Genomic DNA, 15,385 nt, shown 5'->3' with positions numbered 1-15,385 from the left:
GGCCCTCCCAGAACTGCGAGCTGCAGCACTAAGACACCCCACTGAGTACTTTGTACATACCAGGTCAGGGTGAGTACTACCACTTATTGCTTCCTTGACACATTGGGAGACAAAACTATCGTGCAGTACATTTACCAACTCCTAATTCTAAAGCAAGTGAGTTTTTCCAGTTTATACTGAAATCTTCCATTAAAACGTTCCTCTTCTCACAATCCCTTCCTATCTCTTCATAGAGCACATTATCTGCCTTATGCTGAGAGTCTTTAAAATGTACCCAGAGCATTAGTTTGGAATTCTTTCACATTAGAGATGTCTACCCAGAGTAGTTTATTTGATAGCTTTTCCCCTTCCACAGGATTCATTATGTTTACATCCCAGGTGTCCCTGAATATAAGGCTACATCACCTCCTTTCTGTGTCCACTCTGCCTTATCTAAATACTTTATACTCTTGAATGTTGTATTCACTTCCATCCTCACTATTTAGCCATGTTTCTGATATTCACACTACATCATAGTGACCTAATGCCACAGTAGCTTCCAGTGCTGGCAGCTTGTTCCTGATGCTTCCTAGTATTCATGTATATAAATGTCATTATACATCTAGTGCCTTTCCAGTCCACATGGATATCAAATGAGGACAGAATTGGTTTTGGCTGTGATGTCCTTCAACATCAAGCTACTTGCAAGATTAAATCAACATCTTCACGATAGGAGCCGCAAAAGGAAAAAAATCCTCCATTGAGTTTGTGGCCAACAAATTTGTGTGATGGCAAAGTACAATATTGGTCCCACAGGAAACAGTAGTGCTTGTCTGCCATCTTGTGGCAAGATTAGCAAACATACACAAACAAGAGAAAAACTCAAATGATGCACCTCCTGCTCATACAACTCCAAGGTCTTCCTTTCACAATGTTTGGAATAGTATGTGACAGTAGAGTACAGCTGGAGGCAACTGTAACAGGAACAGATGGTTCCCAAGATTGACTCCAGTGGTTGTTGGGAGCACAGAAACAACAGAAGAGATTATAGTGAAGAACCAATGTCACGTCCGATTTCCTGTTGTATAATATCTGTTGCGATAGCCTGGTTCAGTAAGTGGTGGGTAACCATTTTTGAATAAGAGGCACAGTTCTAGGTAATAACACTGCCTAGAAACAAGGCCTGCCGGAATCAGAAGTGTGAGATATGAAGGTTTTTCACTGGTATTCTATGCAACCATTTAGTTTGACTTTTTGAGCTCTTGGCATAAAAACAGAAGTCTGATGTTAAGCATTAGCAATCTATTGTGGTGTTGCTGCAGTTATATGCCTGGATAGTACTGCATCCAGTGTTCTTACAGTGCAAATGGCAGGAAACATGGATCGCATGGATGTCATATGGATGGGCAGAAAGAGTTGGGAGAGATGTTTCTGAGTTGGTTCCCACGTCCATCCACCCAGATCCATTGAAAGATCGGCAATGGGAGATGGAAATTCTAGGCTATAATCTTGTAGAGGACAAATAAGCCAAATCTGATTGATGTTGGAACACAGAGAATAGCAGCCTCAGCAAATGCATTGGGCTGCTCAATTCATAGCTGAATCCAGGAGCAGCAGGAATGTTAACTTGTAGAGTGTAATAAGTGAAGTTGTGCTTTTTGTGGATTCCTATTCACCTCAGCATAAATCAGATGGGATTACTATTCCCAGATCTTAATGTTCGTAACGGAACGTAGTTTTTAGTCCTTATAGAGTAGAAGTGAGTGGACAACAATGCAGTCAGTCTGTCTAAATAGTTATTGACTAGTTATTGTGAGCGCTGTATATAACACATCATTTGACTGCTCAACGTTCAATTCAGTCCACATTTACTTGCAGTGATTCCATTGCTGCTGATTCTTTAAATGGAGAGTTAACCACATATTAGAGCAGGGTTGTATTTTTGCTGCCTCATGAACTGTATGCACCACTTTTGTGGCTGAAATGTGGCCCTGTAGTAAGGCACAGTTGCTCACACACTAGCAAAGGAGCAAATAGGAAGCAATGTGGCCACTATTGGATGGTATTGCTATTGTCATAAGTGCAAAAACAAGTAGCATTCATAGAGCATCATTAACAAAGTAAACAGCCCAGGGCACTTCAAACAAAGCACTAACCTACCAATCTATGAATCACATGGAGTGAAGGCCCCACTGCTGGGTTATTTTGAGATCATTCATGTTGGGTTGAGCTTCACAGACATTATAATGTTTTTCAGTCCAATAGCAGAGCATCATAATTCCCAGTAAATGCACAAAGTAAGGACACCGATTAAAAATGATGGAACGGAGGGAAAATGGAAGACATGCAGCCATTCAGCTCCTCAATAATCCCTTCCCTTTCCGTGTGCCGGTTCCTGTTTCCCTGCACTGAAGAACGATTCACAAGAATGAATTAGTGTCCTCTTCCAAACTTCATCTTAATATCATGTATTGTATCGATAGTGAGACAAGGAGAGAGTGAATTAGAGAAAGACAAGGGAAGAAAAAGTGAGAGCGCAAATGAGAGCAGGACATGGAGAATGCACCCATTTTCAGCTATATTGTTTTAATTGGCATGCTGTGACAGATAAGTTCCCATAACCCAATTATGTGATTTCATAAGAAATGTTGTGCGAGTTGAAGTCATGTAAATGTTTTTTTCAGTTTAATCCTCTTGTAAGGAATTACATAACATGAGAACCTGTTCACCAGACCAAATACACATCACAGATGACACTGTGGGCAGATTTGTTATCTTTAATCTAAAATAAATATTGCCCTCAATCAATTTCCACTAACATACTTTAAGAAACATTTTGAGTCACATTAATGAACTACAAGGCGCCTCAAACACAATGTACAATATTGTTCAACATCAGCATCCAGGAGAAGGAGGAACTTGAGGCGGTTTGTGGCAGCAAATGGACATCTCCCATTACATTATTTCCATATCTCCTGGTTTTTACCTCCTGTTCTACTGAAGATTAGCCTTTGGAGTGGTGTCAAAACAAGGGCAGAGAAAGCATTACTTTACTCTTGGATCTGTTCTAGGTATGTGGGACTTAGCAAGAAATCATTCCCAGACACAGTAGGGAGAAATAATTCCCAGAAACAATATGAGAGAAATTCCCAGAAAGTATATGGTTCTACCCTACAAGGAATAGCTATGTTGTACAGTACTTCTATTTTACAGATGTGCCACAACCCAAAACATTGGTGGCTTAGGGCTCCCCTAGTAACAGAGAGCCCTTTTATAGAACCGTTTTCTGGATCACTAACATTTTGTGCTGTCCCACATGTTACCTTGACTTCCTCTCCAATATACAAACTATAAAAGCTTACTAGTTGCAAAAGGACATACCCAGATTAGGTGAGTAGACAATGATATCTTGCATATTGTTTCTGGGAATGATTTCTTGCTAATTGACAGATGGAGCGTAATGTCACGCAGTGCGAGGTCATCTACTTTGGATCCAAGAATGACCAATCAGAATATTTTCTAATTTAAAAAAATTCCTTCCTAGGTTGTGAGCGTCGCTGGCAAGACAAGCATTTATTGCCTTTCCCTAATTGTCCTTGAGGTGGTGAGCTGTCTTCTTGAACCACTGCAGTCTGTGTGAAGATACACCCACAGTGCTGTTAGGGAGTTCCAGGATATTTGACCCAGCGACTATGAAGAAATGTCGATATAGTTCCAAGTAAAGATGGTGTATAACCTGGAGGGGAACTTGGAGGTGCTGCTGTTCCCATGTGTCTGCTGCCCTTGTCCTTCGAGGTGGTAGAGATCGTGGGTTATTGAGGTGCTGCTGAAGAAGCCTTGGCAAGTTGCTGCAGTGCATCTTGTAGATGGTACTCACTGCAGCCACGGTTCGCCGGTGGAGGGAGTGAATGTTTAAGATGGTGGATGGGGTGCCAATCAAGTGGGCAACTTTGTCCTGGATGGTGTTGAGCTTCTTGAGTGTTGTTGGAGCTGCACTCATCCACGTAAGTGGAGAGTATTCTATCACACTCCTGACTTGTGCCTAGTAGCTGTTGGAAAGGCTTTGAGGAGTCAGGAGATGAGACACTCACCACAGAATACCCAGCCTCTGACCTGCTCATGGCCACAGTATTTATGTGGCTAGTCCAGTTAGGTTTCTGGTCAATAGTGACCACCCCCCCCCCCCCCAGGATGTTGATGGTGGGGGATTCGGTGATGATAATGCCGTTGAATGTCAAAGGGTTGTGGTTAGATGCTCACATGTTGGAGATAGTCATTGCCTAGCACTTGTGTGGCGCGAATATTACTTGCCACTTATCAGCCCAAGCCTGAATGTTGTCCAGGTGTTGCTGCATGCGGGCATGGACTGCTTCATTATCTGAGGATTTGCAAATGGAATTGAACACACTGCAATCATCAGCAAACATCCCCACTTCTGACCTTATGATACTGATGGCCCACAGTGCCTCATGGATGCCCAGTTTTGAGCTGCTAGTTCTGTTCTGAATCTATCCCATTTAGCATAGTGGTAGTATCGCATGACACGATGGAGGGTGTCCTCATTGTGAAGACAGGACTTTATCTCCACAATGACTGTGCGATGGTCAATGCTACCAATACTGTTATGGACAGATGCATCTGCGACAGGTATTTTGGTGAGGACGAGGTCAAGTAGGTTTTTTTCCTCATGATGTTTCTCTCACCACTTGCTGCAGGCCCAGTCTGGCAGTTATGTCCTTTAGGACTCAGCCAGCTTGGTCAGTAGCGGTGAGAGACTAGGAACTGCAGAGGAGCAAAGGACTGTGGTTGTCCACATATGCAAATCACTAAAAGCTAGTGCACAGGTACAAAAAGTAATCAAAAATTCTAATGGAATGTTAACCTTTATCTCCAGGGATCTGAAACGCAATGGGGAACGAGTTATGTTGCAGTTGTATAGAACCTTGGTCAGATCCCCTCTGGAGCTCTGTGTTCAGTTCTGGGCACTGCACTTCAGGAAGGATATATTGGCCTTGGAGGAGGTACAGAGCAGATTCACCAGTTAAAGGGTTAAATTATGAGGATAGGTTATGTTGTGTATCTGTAAAGCATGCATTCCCATGTTCCACCACCAGGGAGCACATCCCCTGAAGTCCCAAGGGATCCCAGCATCCCTTGGGAGCACTGTATATAAGCCAGCCCCCTAAGGCCTGTTACTCAATCTGGAGTGTCTTAATAAAGACTGAAGTCACTGTTACTTTAACCTCCCTGTGTGTAGTCTCATCTGTGTTAGGAGCACAACAGGTTACATAATCGTGGCTTGTATTTCCTTGAGTTTAGAAGATTGAGAAGTGGTCTAATTGAGGTGTTTTAAATGATAAAAGGATTTGATAGGTTAGATACGGAGAAGCTATTTCCTCTGGTGGGGAATTTGGAATGAAGTGACACAATCTGAAATTAGAGCTGGGCCATTTAGCAGTGAAATCAGGAAGCTCGGAGAAATCTGGAACGCTCTTGCCCCTGTGGATGCTGGATCAATTGAAATTTTCAAGACAGAGATTAATAGATTTTTGTTGATGGTAAGGGTATCAAGGGGTATGGATCAAAAGCAGATAGATGGAGTTGAGGTACAGAAAACCCATGATTAGATTGAATGGCAGAACAGGCTCGAGGTGCTGAATGGCCTACTCCCGTTCTTATGTTCAATGTTTTGAGTCCCCTCACCCTTTGACTGCACAGCACATTGAAGCAGCAACACAATAGGTGACAGAATGGTAAATATGAGTGTTAATCACAATCCCATGCACTGAGTTCTCAATTTTAGCCATTTCTGTTATGAGGAGGTAAAATTCTGAGCCCTATCATTTGGCTCCCAATGACTAAGGGTGGGCAGATATGAAAGGTGTGGGTCATGTACTAAAATTCATAAATTTAAAATTGTATTAACAGATGTCGGATATCGGATGAGATTTAAACTTCCAGAGTTTTGATTAAGCTTCCTGGTGATGTATCGAATGTGGTCATTGAGCTGACTATTCTACTTACTTCCCTTCTATTGCAGGTAATGGACAGTGCCATGCCACTGATTGGAGAATACATTGAGGAGGACAGGCAGTTAATAGCAGACCTGGTCATTGGGAAAATGAACCAGCTTCTGCCAGACAGCTCTGCACCATCCCAGCAAAGAGCCGCAATGACACTGAGCCAGGTTAGCAGCAAAACCAACATGGAGACTTTCTTTCTCGGCTTTATTTCTCCCTTCTTCTTGTGAAGGTGTTGATTCTTTGCTGGGGTATAGTTCCACGGAGGATTCTGGATGCCCTCTCATACCTTACCCAAGTGTGTATCCTTCTCGTGTTGGGCATGTCAACAAGTGTTGGCAATACATCAGCTAAGAAACCACTGAACAGGGATTGAAATTAGGAACCTCCTGTTCTGTAGCCCTTCTTTAGATTTCATCCCTGTCCATTTTTTTGGTTTATCCTCCTCCTTAGGGTCCCACCATATCCCAGCCAAAGGGCACGAAGCAGCTGGATTGATTCCACTCCTACTGACACGGTCAGTCTGACCACTAGAAAATATACACGATTCCCTGGAGTTGCTGTGTTTTTCTTTCCCTGTGAAGATATCTCAGCTCAGCAGCTGTTCTGCAAAAGCCCTTCATCCTAATAGATTAATAAATCTATGGCCCTGATATTTATGGGGAGACGGGGAGGGTGTGGGGGAGGCCAAAAACAGCAGAAGAACCAGGCAAGGCCGGGCATGCGGAAGACCTGAATAACTTAATGGTAGGACCTCGAACATATGTTGAATCGGTATCTCACCCGACAAGCGACCAAATGGACAACTATGCCGGAGAGGTGGGGGGGGTGGGGGGGGGGTGACGACGACTGCGGAAAGAGGCCGCAGCAGGGGACCTTTTGGGACAATCCCCGGCAATCAGGAGGGCGAGGGAGAAGGTCAGCCATTGCGGTGGAGGGTGGGTTGTTGGGAAGAGAGTGCATCACAGTGGTGGGATGGGGGGGGATGTGAAGCCATCATGGCTGGAGGGGACAGATAGGACATTGGGGCGGGAGGAGGTCGACGATCAGGAGGGGTGAGAGAGAGAGGCTGCGATCGGCAGGGGCTAGGACACAGGCTTCCTGGAGGGACTGGCAGGAGGACTCTTGCTCCTCCTGGTCCACAAGGAGTGCTGAAACATCCACTTACCTTGTTGAGTTGAGCCGTCAACTCCCAGCTCCTCTTCACTGTCGTGTGGAAATGGTTAATTTTAAATCGGGCTCCCAATTGCACTCTCCATGGCGGGACACTCGGACGCCATAAAACCCACCCCCGTAAACTTGGCAACAGCCGTAAGTGTGGAGAGTTAGGGTCATATTTTGTGCATTTGACAGTTTAACTTCATCATCCCCACGTCCCTGTAACCTCCTCCAGCTCTAAACCTTTCCCACGCTCTGCATCCATTTTACTTACACCTCTATAAACTGCCTTAGGTTTTCTATGTTAAAGGCACAATACGAATGCAAGATATTGTTGTACCTTGCTGACCACAAAGAACAACCATTCCCTCCTCCTCCCAGCCAAGTCAAAACTCCCAGTAATCAGAAGGTTCTCCCCAATAAATTGTAAATTTAGGTTTTAAAAAATATTACAATTCAGTGGTTTGCTCGGGAGGAAGGAAAAAATTAGACTAGTTTTCTTCCCTCAACCCAATAGTCCCTTGTGATTTTTCAAATTTCTTTTTCTTAAAACAGGCCAATGGTAATGTCTGTCTCATAGTTCACAGAGCGGTTACTGAAATCACTTTCCCTGCCTGGATCATGCCTTCCTTGTGGGGTTCATTTCCTACTTCCAATAGGTTTTATTGTACAGTCAACAACCTTAGGGTACATTTGGTTTTCATTGAGCTAACCAGGAGCCTTCTGTCTCCAGAGAGTGATGAACTGCAGCAATGGTGATAAAACCTATTGTCCCACTACTACACTGTCCTTATTTTCACCTATTTCCCTTCAATCCTCAACAGGTCCAGCCTCAGTCAACAAAAACACAGATACAGCCTCAACCAGGAGCCACGTCCCAGTGGGGGCAGCCAGCACAAGCTCGTCCACCACCTCAAGGTGTGTACAGTTTCTACAAGTACATGGGGATTGACCAAACTGTCATAAGACAATTCAGTATTTCCTCTACATTGAACTATGGAACAAAAGCCTTCAATATATATTTATCAAACAGGTGAAGTGATGGGACACTGCTGCCATTTCAGTTTTAATGAAGCTGCCCCCAACCCTGACAAAATAATTACTACAAGTTGGACTGTCTGTAAAAAAAAAAGCTACCTTTCCTCCATTTGTGGTGTGGTTTAAACTGAACATTTTATGCTTTTTCAAAATGAATTGGGGCTATGCTAGCTTGAGATTAGTCAATTGACCCTCATTGAATCAATTGTGACATTTCATAAACCCACCTAATCGGGTTTTAATACTTATCTTTAATATGTGGCTTATATTTTTTTTAAACTGTGTTAATTCACTTTGTTTTAAAATAAATGAGTGTAATTCAATCCAAAATCCTTTCCACAAAGAAAAAATGACAGGAAAGTTGAGTGATGGGAGAAAAAAAAGACTGATTAATTGCAGTGGCAGAACAGAGAACATATGGACAACACTGCTCTTTGATTCTTTAGGTGGTTCTGCTGGAGGAGGTGCAACAAAGGTAGGGGATGGAGAGAGGGTGGTCAGTTACCACCTGAACAATAATTCAATACAAATGGTTTGTGTTTAGAAAGGCCACGGGGTTGATGCAAAGTGCCCTGATGCCCATACAGAAACCACGTATGGTGCTTTGTACTTGAGAGAATCCTGTCACTCAATGAAAGCCTCTGGGTACATGGAATGGAAAGGCATGCAGCCTTTCAAAAGCCAAGTATAGCAGGGTTTACCCCATTTTTCAGGGTATCTGTGGTTCTTCCACCAAAGATTTTTTTTTATTAACTACATTACACATTAGGCCTATGGTACATAGAATAAAGCTGCCCTGAATTCTGCTTATGCAGAAATTATGCATGTTGCTCCTAGCCTGACGTAAGGTCACAGCATATTCCTGCCTTAACTCCAGGGAAAGTCTGGTCCTAACCTTGTTGTTATTGACGGTTTCTGTTATGATAATCACTGCTTGATGAATTGCTGTTTCTTTTATAGCCTTTGGAAAGCCTTTAATCAAAAAGTTTCAAAATACCTGTGGACAAGTCATTCCAGGCCACGGAAAGCTGGGAGATCACTTGGGTGCAAATACTGTAAAAGGGGCAAGAGCAAAAAACTAAATCAGACTTCACCAAATCTGTAATCTTTTCTTGAATGCAGGAAGCCCACGACAACCCCAAAGCCCTCAGATTCAGCGTTCCAACACAGCGCCTCAGCAAAGGCCTTCTCCACAGGGTCAGCAGCCCCAGAGTCCTCAGTCCAGCACAAATCAGCAAGAGAAATCTCCAGGTCCAGGTTCTCCAAAACAGATCAAATCTGCAGGGGCCTCTCCTAACCAGTCATCCAAGCCTGGGGCGTTCTCTGCACAGCAATCTAGGCCCTCTGCTCAAGGCCAGGCCCTTTCTCAACCAGGATCTGGGGTAGCAACACTACAGCAACAGAGCAAAGTACCACAGCCACTGCTCAAGTAAGTAGTCTAAAGAGACAGTTTTAAAAAGATAAAATTTAAATCTCTTCAACAGCATTTTCTTTCCTCTTTTGTGGTTCTGCCCCTCAATCATCCCTTCCCACATTCTTTCCCAGCCAAGCTGGCAGCTAAAAGGACTTCCTTACAGTTTTCTGTCAATGAGCTGTTCAAAAGACAACTATGAATTGTACAAGAACAGTTCAGGGTGACCAATCCTGCATTCCTTCCCTTGCAACTATATTCTGCGTCCCCTGTTAAGAGCGCTGAGATGAGGGAGCTCAATCTGCGAGGGGTCAGGTACCAACTCATGTCCTACTGCTCTGCAGTATGGCACATCGGTACATCACATTATGGCACCCAAGTTCTAAAGCCAATCATTCCCATCAGCATCATATGTGTACCAAGCTAAGGCAACATCAGACACCAGACCACGAACCTTCCAAAATAGCTTCACTTGGCACAATAATGGGTCCCATTGTCTTGTGAATATCTTTTGTCAGAGCTATCATGGTTTTGTCACTCATATCTATAAATCCTCAAAATGTCAGACAAGAGAAGTGAAAAGTGGAGGAATTTAGCAGCAGAGTGTTAGAGTTCTAACACGTTGCACCGCAGAGCATTAGGACAGAGCTTTAGCCACCCTCCTTGTGTGCTGATTTTTTTTTCATCTAGAGTTGATGTTATAAATATTATATGTCCACAATAGATTTTATTTCCCCCATGGTTTTCAACACCATGTGGACTGGCATCAGCTAGCAGAAGTGAGCTTAAAGAACAATGGAGCCATTCTATTGTAAAGCCATCAGTTCTATCCACCAAAGTGAATTAATTCAATTAAATCTACTAATTAGTGAAGTTTTAGCTGCAGAAAAAACACTGCAGAAATTATAATGCAGAATTATATGTACAGTCTGCACATGACTCAAAATTAATAGGCGGAAAAATCTTGTACGGCTTGCAAAATTCCCCATTCTTGATATGCGTTCTCGGTGCACAAAGCGCTGCAGCAAGAGTGTGAATTTGTAAAATATACTCAAAGTCTGTCAGTTGGGCCACAAAGATGGCTACTGTGGGTAATGAAAATATCACTTTAGCACAGTAGACCTGTAGTTCTGAGATTGGGGTTAAGGTAAATTGTTGGATCAGAGTAGAGAGAATCTTCCATTTAATCATGCTAAACCAGATCTGTGATTGTTGGATGGTAACACGTTGGGTGGCTGAAATGGGAAAGTGTTCCAATTCTAATACTAATCCCCCTCACCTTGATGAACACAAATGAAAAATCATCAAATAGTTAAAATTTAAGATATTCCTAATGGAAACATTGGGACTATTTATAATGTTTAGAAGTGGAGGCTGTTTTATTCAGTACATGAGCAATAGGTTTCACATTTCGATAATCCAAATGCATGGCCAGTTATGCAGCTAATGGAACCCCTTCCCCATTTAATTTCTCTTTCAGCAAATCACAATCCTTGACAAACAGCTTCAGTGTTACTGAGCCCCCTCAGCGTACCGGCGCCAATGAAGATGAAGCAAAAGCAGAGACAATTCGGAACCTAAGGAAGTCCTTTGCCAGCCTCTTTTCTGATTAGCTCTTTAACAGCATTTTCATTTCTGAGTTAATGAAATAGATAAATAAACTGGAAATCCAGGCACCTGCCAAACTGTTCTCAAAGGTTGATGGGAATTAGAGATGGAAACACCTGGAGTGTGAAATGCAAACACCCTTACATGGATCAAGGGGTGTTTAATTTCAATTTGTGGATAACAAGCTGTAAAATGAGGTATTGTTTTTCAACTAGGCCGAAAGGCTAAAGAAAAATCCTGCTATGCCAGGTGTGTGCAGATGTTAAGTGTGTGTGATGTGAATAACTGTGCACTTTATCTCTCAAAGCAGTTTGTTGAGTGTTGTATGGAATGCTGTTATCAGAGAATCGCCATTTATTTGGATTAAAAAACAGTGTACAAAATGGACTGATCACTAATCCCTGATGACAGAACCAGTACATCCATCCATCCATCCATTTATTCCTCTCCTGATTCACTTCCAATTCGAATCCCAGATGTTTTATTTTTCTCATTCCAATTCTTGATATTTTTTCTCAGAGTACCAGAAACAGAAATAATGGAAAAGTGACTTCTATGGGTTAATACCATTATAGTCAAGCACTGACACAGTGTCCTTCCTTAATTGGTAAACACCAGGGAATGGTATCCCAGTCTGGACTGTACATATTGAGGTGATTACCAATCAGGGCAGAAATTCCTCCAACACTCTATTTGTGACAGACTCCTTTCCTAACTGACAGTATCTGTAGAGTTTGCCCAAGGTGGAGGATTGTAGGATGCTCTAGAGAAGGAGTGTATGCGATTGGTAATTGCCTGCAGAGTTGCATTCCCCATTTAACTGCAGCTCGATGCTATACTCAGTTCATCCCATTCAGTCACCAGTCTGAAATAATTACAGCAACTGCTGACACAAGCAGCACTACAACACGATCTAAGCTTTCAAAATGTTCTCCTTATTGTCCCTATGTCTGAGATGAATGAGAATCTGAGTGTGCATCCTTTACCCAGAGGCAAACTTTGAAGCTACGCTGTACTTGCAAATGTAAGCTTCCAGCAGGATGATATGGGGGGGGGGGGGGGGGGGGGCGGATAGGAAACCATATAGTTGAGGAGAGATGAGATACTGGGATTATTTCCACTAGCACACAGGGGCATAAGAGAAGATTTAATAGAGGTTTTTACGATTATGAAGGACTTTGATTTGTAATAATTTTAAATTGATGATCCCAAAGTGAGGAGAGAGGATGGGAGAAATGTATTTATGTACAGAATTTTAGAGCATGGAATGCTTTACCACAGGGAATAGTTGAGGCAGATCTACTGAATCTTTTATAGGAAAATTGGTTAAATATGTGAAGCCGAGGAAGATACAGGCTACGGGAAGAAATCAGATCAATGGGATTGTTTTGGATTGCTCCAGCAAAGAGCCAGACAAAGCACAATGGGCCAAGTGGCCTCCTTTCGTGCTAGAAACTCCTTTGGTTCATGCAAGTACACTTTGAACTCTAAGTTTACTGTGCAATATAGCATCCACGTTAATGGGTCCAGGCACAAAATTAACCATTCTGCCATTGGACACGCACTGAAAATAACATGGGATACCACAACATTTCTGAGGGGTTAAGTTTAACATTTGGTGATGGTGTAAAATGGACTACATCGGATTTTCTTTTCCATTGACTCTAACGTCAACACTTCAATGGAAATGAAAATCAGACGGGGTGTATAATAATCCTGATCTTTGGGACTGATGGAAAATGCTATATTGCCAGGTAATTAACTCAGACTAAATATTACCAAGCTTGTGTTTATCAGTAGCATCTTTAGAAGCAGAAAAGTTATATTATAGTACCTAACTTTACTCCATGTGTGTAATAAAAGTTCCCAAGTGCTAGCAGTTCTCTCCTGTAGCCTGGACCATCCATCTTTGATGGTACATTTTACATGAGACTGAATCCACATGAAGTACCCTACTAACCCCACTCTCCTCCCTGTATATAGTGGGAAAAAAGCAATTTTAAAAAAAAAAGTTACTTCACAAACAAAATAGATTTTCAAAGGCATAATGAAAGCCTCTCAGAATCTTGGCCCAAACAATTCACATACCTACAAGATAAAGCAAAAGTGCAATAGGTTTTCTTTACAGGACCCCTCATGGGATAGTCGAAACAAAGCCTATAATTACAAATGCAACTGTCTGCAAGTATAAGCAACTGAAAGTTAGGTGATCAATATTAATTATTTCTATCACCTTGGCGAGATCTGTGTCTTGTAACACTTGTAAAGCAATGGACATAAACAGAGGGGAGCTATTCTCCTTTTAAACCGTGTCTCTACGTACTAGACAGGACTGTATATTCTCCACCTCACCAATACAAAGAAACAATACAGCAAAAGATATTTACCAAAATATCACAGAAGCCATTTTAAAGTTGATACAATATAAATTTCTACAAAATTTAGATTCTTATGACCTGAAACAAGATAGATCTTCATAACCTTTGCTTCCCCACTGTTACAAAGATAGAAGTATGACAGGCAGCTCAGTAACGAATGTCTGCAGGCAATCCACTGGCGCGACTACTCTCTGGACCTAACCAACATTTAACAATTTCCTGCTCCCTTGCTCTTGTTAAGACCCCGCAGCCTCTTGTTAAGATGACACTCCCCCTGCTCCTTTTGCAGTCCCATTCAGTGTGCTCCTATATCCCTATTCTCTGGCTGATTGAGACCCCCATCAACTGAGAGAGAACCTGAAGAGAAAGCCATAGTGCTTCAACTGGGCACCCTGCTGACAACTTTCCATGAGCTGATCCAGACATCCACTCTGTCTGGGAGCCGTGTGGACATTTCCTGAAGGAGAAAGTCAAAATGTACAACAATCTCAACTCATTGGTGAAATATTATATCCAGGGTTACCTAGGACATATGGCAGATCTCCCTGCAAGATTTGAGAAGCTGGTTAAATTGGGCACCCATCACTTTTCTGTTTCCCATGCAGCAGTTCCAAGGCTGCAGGGAAGTAACGTGTAAACAAAATTACTGACGAGGTAAAAAGGAGGGGAAAAAAAAAAAGAGGGGAATGTGGAAAAAGTAAAAAAAAAAGAAGAGGAAAGAGAGAGAAAAACATTAGAGACAAAAGCAAGGGATCAAACAGAAGAACTAGGAACAAGATTAGGCCATCCGGCCTCTTGAATCTGCTGTGCCATTCAATAAGATCATGACCTCAACTCCACTTTCCTGCCCTAGCCCCATAGAATGAAGAAGAGAGAGAGAGAAACATTTTTTTGCAGACTTACCTCGACTAGTATCTTTAACTGGAGGGAAGTAAGAGGCTGAGAGTATTTTGATGAGGCCCAACCCAAAGAGGTTGAGAACCAATGAATCAGATAATTTCTTGTTAAGACTCACAATTGTACTCAATGGAATGCCTCAGGGCTTGGTGTTGGGACCCTTACTGTTTCTAATTGCCATAAATGACCTGGATTAAGGAACTCAATGCAAAGCGGTCACATTTGCAGATCGTACCACACGGAGAAGGGCAGTAGAGTCGAAAGAGGAAATAGAGTTGGAAAAAATATGCAAGTGGGCAGAGCAATGGTATATAAAATTCAGTGCAAAGTGTAAAATGCTAAATATAGGAAGGAAGAATTGATGACATGCCCAAACAGCTAAAGATGAAGCTGAGTTACTTGAGACTCTTAATAGATTTGACATTAAACATGTTCAAATAAAATGTAGCAGAAGTCAACAAAACCAATAGGATGTGGAACTACATAGTCAAAATAGTAGAATACAAGTCAGAAGAGGTGATGTTCAAACTTTATAATGCTCTGCTCAGAACCTATCTTGAAGAGTGCATCCAGTTCTGGTTGCCACGAAACAAGAGACAGTCAAGTGCTGGAGATAGTGCAAAGAGCCATGAGGCTGATCTTTGTGTCAGGGTTTGAGTTGAGGGAAGACTGGAGAAACATGGGTTTTTCAGGCTAGAAAGGAGGTGCTTGAGAGCTGATCTTATAGCACTTTACAGGATAGCTAAAAGCATGGAAAAGTTAACCTGGAATGTTACTTTAATTTAAAGTAGAACTAGGGGAAACAGGAATAAATTAACAAAAGGTTATTTTAAGGCTATTAATGAATTCTTCTTCACGTAAAAGAGTACTCAAAGTCTGGAATAAACCTCCAAATA

At 42.3% G+C, this 15,385-nt stretch overlaps 1 protein-coding gene and 1 long non-coding RNA gene across 2 annotated transcripts in view; one reads left to right on the top strand and one right to left on the bottom strand.

Annotated features, from left to right (window-relative positions):
• LOC139280760 (synapsin-3-like) overlaps positions 1 to 12,260 on the top strand; it is a 291,283-nt gene extending 279,023 nt beyond the window's left edge. Inside the window, exons 11-14 of the mRNA XM_070900435.1 lie at positions 6,020 to 6,166; positions 7,982 to 8,075; positions 9,318 to 9,624; positions 11,087 to 12,260. Coding sequence (XP_070756536.1) covers positions 6,020 to 6,166; positions 7,982 to 8,075; positions 9,318 to 9,624; positions 11,087 to 11,219 — 681 coding nt within the window. The 3' untranslated portion in view covers positions 11,220 to 12,260. The remainder of the gene's footprint in view (positions 1 to 6,019; positions 6,167 to 7,981; positions 8,076 to 9,317; positions 9,625 to 11,086) is intronic.
• Positions 1 to 15,385, bottom strand: part of LOC139280766 (uncharacterized) — a 36,427-nt gene that overhangs the window by 15,561 nt on the left and 5,481 nt on the right. The window lies entirely within an intron of this gene.

The sequence above is a fragment of the Pristiophorus japonicus genome, chromosome 15 (genome assembly GCF_044704955.1).
Source record: "Pristiophorus japonicus isolate sPriJap1 chromosome 15, sPriJap1.hap1, whole genome shotgun sequence".
In the NCBI taxonomy this organism is placed as follows: domain Eukaryota; kingdom Metazoa; phylum Chordata; class Chondrichthyes; family Pristiophoridae; genus Pristiophorus; species Pristiophorus japonicus.
Note: the sequence above shows the minus strand (reverse complement) of the source record. Positions and strands in the feature narration are given on the sequence as shown.